At 53.6% G+C, this 6,000-nt stretch overlaps 1 protein-coding gene across 17 annotated transcripts in view; it reads left to right on the top strand.

Annotated features, from left to right (window-relative positions):
• Nucleotides 1–2,326: 2,326 nt before the first annotated feature.
• Nucleotides 2,327–6,000, top strand: part of KALRN (kalirin RhoGEF kinase) — a 645,891-nt gene continuing 642,217 nt past the window's right edge. For 8 of the 17 annotated variants that reach the window (XM_033855741.2, XM_033855740.2, XM_033855739.2 and 5 more), the window contains exon 1: nt 2,327–2,816. In XM_033855741.2, the coding sequence (XP_033711632.1) occupies nt 2,744–2,816 (73 nt within the window). In that variant the 5' untranslated portion in view covers nt 2,327–2,743. The remainder of the gene's footprint in view (nt 2,817–6,000) is intronic. The other 9 variants (XM_033855735.2, XM_073804132.1, XM_073804131.1 and 6 more) reach the window with 3 other exon arrangements.

The raw sequence follows: 6,000 nt of genomic DNA, 5'->3' as shown, positions 1-6,000 counted from the left end.
ATTATTGAGTGAGACAGATGTTAAAATCTCTGACTATACTTTTGAATTTGTCTATTTCTCCTTGTTTTGTCCTATCAGTTTTGCTTCATATAGTTTGAAACTCTCCCAGCTACAAAAAATTTTAGGATTGTTGTGTGCAGTTGATGAATTGAAATGTGCCTCTTTATCTCTAGTAACAGCTTTTGCTCTGAAATCTTTGTCTGATATTAATATAGCTATGAACATTTAAAATCTTAATAGAAGTTGCTTAATTGACACGTCTAAAATCTTTATAGAAATTTCCTCTCAAAAATATCTGCGTCATTACAAAATTTCCTCTCAAAAATATATGTGTCATTACATAAGGTTTTCCCCCATTCTTGTCCACATCTTTTGAAAATTTAATATGAACCTTTCTCTAAACATGTTATGTTTCTTCTGAATTTGGGATAAGCTAATGCTCTTGCCAGGCCTCCGGTTCTCTATCTGCACAGTGGTGCCAGTTAATAGCAGCTCTGCCATCATGTGCATGTGTGGGAGTGCAGGCCAGGGTTTCGGCTCAGGGTAAAGGGGAAGGCAAAATTTAGAAAAGACAAATGAGAAGTACTTTCATTGTCAGGGAAGGTGGTAAGAAAGGGAGCATCTGGCTACTTTAAGTCAGTTCAGGCTATTAGGACCAGATGAATTAGATCTCATGGCAATGAACTTGTGATGTCAGAGTCTCTTAATTTTTAAGAAACAGGGCCTGATACATGTAGCCAAGATTGGGGACAGGCAACTGTACTTATTTTTTTCAATGGGTGAAAAAAAAAATTGTGACATTCAGTAAAGAAAGGAAGAAGTACAGGGAACCAGAAAGCGTTCACTAAAAACATATTTAATTAATCCTGTTTGCTGTTAGAGTCAGCCGGTTAATAGATCTGGAAAGGTTCCAGGTGCTTTGACCTGGAGAGAGATGGAACCAAGTAGGTGGTCAGCGAAGATAGATCCAGAAGATTCTGGCTGTTGGGTAGCAGGCCATCAGTTTTACACTAGGACCTGGTTTTTCTGTGAGGCGTGTTTTAACACACTAGGTCAGGCCACAGCCTCTCCATCTGGCTGCATGAGGCAGCAGCAACAGCCCCCAACACACCACATTAAGTACTCAGGTTTAAAGAGCCTCTGTTTTGTAAGCTTCGCAGTCACTAGGACTATAAACAGAATACTGGCTAATTATTGTTTAATTATTGCTTAAAAAACCAATTGGCACAATGCAATCACTGCATTAATTACCCCATACAGCATCTGCTTTCTTTTTTGAGGTCTTCCCCATTCCTCCCCAGCCCCACTCCCCACTTTAATTGAAATTCAGCTTGCTGTAACACCTCCTTTCTGCTGGCCAACTGGATCTCTCCATTCACAAGAGGGAGAAGAACAAAACAGAGAAGGCCCGGGGGATTAGGGAGTTTTGACAGCTGTCCAAGAGGAGCGCTGAGATACGGGCCAAGTACCGAGGCAGGACAGAGACAAATGAGAGACAAGAGAGTCACAGAGGGAAAGATAGGGACACATCGCAATAGGAATGAACTGGACAAAGAGTCACAGCGACGGCAGAGATGTTTAAAGGGGCGTTGAAAAGGGGAAAAAGGAAGAGAAAAGCTAAAAAAGAAAGGAACTAAGGAGAGTTGGTGAGGAAAATGCGAAAGGCTCAGGAGGTGAAGGAGACTGGAGAGAGCCTGTCTGGAAGGAGAGGGGAAAAGTCCAGCCTCTAGGGACGGATCGGCCCAGCTTGGGGGACACGCAGCTTGGGAGGGCGGGCCCTCTGACACCTGGGAACGGGGTGGGGTGGAGGAGGCGGCCGCCGGGCCCGGAGCCCGGACCGCGCGAGGGGCGAGGCTGAGCGCGCAGGGCTGGGGCACCAGAGCCCCCACGGCGAGCCCGGCTTGCGCCCGGTGGCCGGGGACTCGCCCGGCGGCCCCGCCCCCTCCCCAGCCGCCTCCTTCGCCGGCGCTTTTCCTGCGGGGCTCAGGAAGCCGGCCTAGCACAGCAGCGAACAATAGCTCGGGGCCCGGGCTTGGCTCCGGGAGAGGCCGGCGCGGGAAGGCGGGGGAGGGAGGCGTCCGCGCCGCCGGGGGGCCGCGGCGAGACCCCGGCCCGGGCCGGAGCTTTAGTTGAGCTCGTCGCTGCCCGGGTCATTGTTGGCTAGGACTGAGGAGCGGGAGCCGCGGGGAGGAGTTGCGAGGCGGCGGCGGCGGCGGCGGCGGCGGCGGCGGCGGGAGCCAGAGGGGGAGCCAGAGAGCGAGCGAGGGAGGGAAGCTGAGAGCGAGCGGGCGGTCGAGCGAGGGAGGGAGGAGGTAGAGAGACAGGGAGGGTGGGAGGGAGGAGGAAAAATAAAGAGGAGAGACTAGCAGGGCTGAACAATAGAGACAGGCAGACGGGCGAGGAGGAGAGCCAGCTGCCGCCGCTGAGGGAGAGCGGGCGCCCAGGCAGCTCGTACCCCGGCCCCGGCGAGACCGCAGGCGGCCAGCGCCCCCGGGGAAGGGGGACCATGGGGGAGCCGGCAGCAGGCGCCCCCAGCCCGCCGCGCGCCTCTGCCTGAGGGAGCTTCGGCGTCCTCTGCCCTAGCCCTGCCACCCCGGCCGGCCGCCCGCCCTTGAAGCCCGGTGTCCTCCGGGTCTGCGGCCGCGGCCGGTGCGCCCCGCGCCCTCCGCCCACAGGGCGCCGAGCAGCCCTCGGCCCCAGGCTTCGCCGGCCCCCGGCTGCCCGCGGACGCCCTCCCCCAGTCATGAACCCCCCGGAGGGGGCAGCGGAGGAAGGAGGAGCCGCCGACTCGGACGTGGACGCCTTTTTCCGGACAGGTAAGCTGGGCAGGGCGCGGGGGGTTGGGGAGGAGGCTGCTGCCCTGGATGCGGCGTCTTGGACAAGTTTGGGAAAGGAGGGCTGTTGCTGGGGTGTGCGTGTTGGGGGGCAGTCCCCTTCGTCGCCGGGGCTGGAGTGGCCGAGATTCTTGTTGTTATGGCAATGCGGGTTACATTTTGGGGAGGGGTGGGGGCTGGGAGCTCGGCGCCCCTCGGCGTTCACCCCACTTGCGGGAGTCTGTGTTGGGGAGGCGAGAGGCGGTCCCCTCGGGCCGCCTTCTCCCGGAGCGCGGGGATGGGGCGATGTTGGATCACTTTGCAGTGCGCCGCTCCGGCTACCGGCGTCCCCCGCCCCTCCCTCGGCTGCCCCCTCCCCCCAGCGCCTGTCAGCCCGGCTCCCGCCGCCCTGGGCCGGCACCCCTTCTCCGGCCGGCGGCCCCCGGCCCCGATGTGCAAAGAGGGACAGTGGGGACCGGGAGTCGCGCAGGCTGCAGACTGACAGTCGGGAGCGGGGCAGACCGAGGACTGTAGTGCCTGGTGCGTGTGGGAAGCCAGAGTCTCAGACTTGAGAGGCAGACCCGGCAGGGAGGGCGGTGGGCGCCTGGGACCTCCTCCTTGTCCTCCTCTTCTCCAGTTCTGGGAACGGATGAGCTTTTCATAAGAATCACTCGTTCCTGGAAGTGTGAGTTAGCGTCCCCCTCATACACACCCACTGAATCTTTGCTTGCCTGTGGTATGTAGAGCACCGCCCCCGACCCCAGATCTGCCTTAACGGCTATTTTCGGCCCCTGCCACTTCCCAGCCCCCAGGTCTATAGCTCCTCATGTTCCTTGGCTACACAGCCCCTTTCCCAGAGCAGAACCGACCACCCTCATCTGCCACCACCTGTGGCCCTGTTTCTCTGATGACCAGGGTTTCTCCATCTCCTCTTTACTTGTGGCTTCCACCAACTCGGTAGGTAGAGCTCCCCATCTTCCATGTCTGGAACCATGTGGTCTGGAATCTTTTTCCCGAAGAGTCCAGTAAGTTATGGGGACCCTGGGCATCTCCCCTCTTTCTGTAAATTGGATTGGAGGACGTGAACTGATGGGGTCAAAGAGCAGGTCGGCTTTGAAGATTCCCTGCGCACCCATCTGTTTCCTAACCTCATTGCCTTGCCCTGGAGGTCATCTGAGGGAAGGGGTGGGGTGCTTTGTTGGGGAGACTTGTGGCTTTGGAAGTCAAGACTTGGTCAGCCCATATGTTCATTTTCTAGTTGGTCTGAAGAGGAAAGAGCTGGAGGATAGGAGCTGATAGGAGCTGACCTGGAGAAAGCAGAGGGAGCCCCTGTTATCCTATCCTGCTTCTCAGGGCTCAGCCTTGCCTCCCTCCTTCCTTTTCCCCAGATGTGGATTCTAATATACACCTTCCCCATCCCCCCCTTTCTCTCTCTGTCTCACATACTCTCTCTCTCACATACTCTCTCTCTCACATACTCTCTCTCTCTCTCTCTCTCTCTCACACACACACACACACACACACACACACACACTCACTCACTCACTCACTCACTCACTCACTCACTCACTCACACAGCCCAGGAACCAAAGCAGGAATTCTAAAGAGGTGCCTGACCTGATAACCTTAGTTTATTATCTAGGGGAGAGGTTCTGGGGGCTAAGTGATACCTGGAAACATGCACTAGGACGTCTTCATCGACACCCCTACCATCCACCCTTTGCCTCCCATCTGGCACAAAACTCTGCCTTTTCTTAGCTCTGGGGAAAACTCTTGGAGTGTGAGCTTTCCCACCTTCCCTTTCTGGACCCATTTTTATCTTTTGGCATCCACTCCTCCTTCGCCTTTTCTACCATCCAAACACTAGATCCTGTCTATTCTCTGTCCCAGGCCCTTGGAGCAGATCTCAGTTTCTGGAGGCTTGCTAATTTCTGACAAATGAATTCACACAGTGTTAATGGTGTTAATGGCCTATAATGGCCCAATGTGTTAACTTTTCCCAGGGCCTTTAAAAACACAACATGGGGCTTACATTGTCTAGCCCTGGCTCAAATCACAGAGTAAATAGCAGACTGGGTCCCTCTCCTATGGAATCCTGTTGGGGATATTCTTCCTCCTCAGGCAGCCTTGTTGAGGGGGGCCCAGGTCTGATGTGCACTTTGAATCAGAGAAGGGTGAAATCTTCAGCGCATAAGGCTGGAAATGACTGACGACCTGTAACAAGTTGTACGAGGGGGTGCAGACTGTTTGTGGTAGGGTCTAGGACCACCACCCACCCTGAGTGGTCCTCTGTGCTCTGCTTCTTGATCTTACCCCCTTCCAGTCTCTAGCCTGGGCTTTTCCTGGGGCTTCTTACACCTGGAAAAGGCCATATTTCTTAATCGTCTCCCTTCTGAGTCCCCATCTTTATGGAACATAGCACTACACCTGGTAGGCTGGACAGATGATAAATTTATTTAGTTGAACAGTTGAAAAAGCTCCAAACACATTTTCAAAGTCCCGAGTGCCAGGGTTACTCCCTACTTTCTGATGGAAGATTTTGCGTACACAGAGACCACACTGGCAATTGCTTTGTCAAAACCCTGGCATACTGTGCCTCTAATTAGGCATGTTTCCAATTATTCTGTCATTTTGGTTCTTTACTTGTCCTCTTCTGATTATTTTGGTATTTCAGTTCTTGTGACATTCCCCAAATCCTACATCCATACATGTACACGGACAGAAAGAAACACCCATGCACACCCCCTGTCCCCACCATTATTCTTATAGATTGGTGTATTCTGTGTTGTCTTTCTGGGAATTCTCTGATCCACGCCTGGGAAAGTGTGTCACAATAATTTTATTGATCATGGTTATGAGGCAGAGGAGGGGAAATATGGGAACTCAGAACTGGGAATAGAAATCAGTTGGAATAGAAAACCAGCAAGGTCTTTTCAGCTTCTACTAGGACCCTTCTGCTGTCCAGGGTGCTATGGGGTACAAAGAAATATTCAAATTGGTTTCTACCCTCCAAGAGCTTTTAAAAGAAGATTGACAATTACTGCTCAATTAGAGATTAATTACTTGCTGAACATTATGGTGCTATAAGATAAAAAGTTGGCAGAACTACAGAGGAGTGGAACTGAGGGTAGCCCTTGAAGGGGAGATGGAGGGTGGGAAGAGAATCATGGGCAAAAGCTCAGGGAGG

The sequence above is a fragment of the Tursiops truncatus genome, chromosome 4 (genome assembly GCF_011762595.2).
Source record: "Tursiops truncatus isolate mTurTru1 chromosome 4, mTurTru1.mat.Y, whole genome shotgun sequence".
In the NCBI taxonomy this organism is placed as follows: domain Eukaryota; kingdom Metazoa; phylum Chordata; class Mammalia; order Artiodactyla; family Delphinidae; genus Tursiops; species Tursiops truncatus.
The sequence above is the reverse complement of the archived record's forward strand: the minus strand, read 5'-3'. Positions and strand labels throughout refer to the sequence as shown.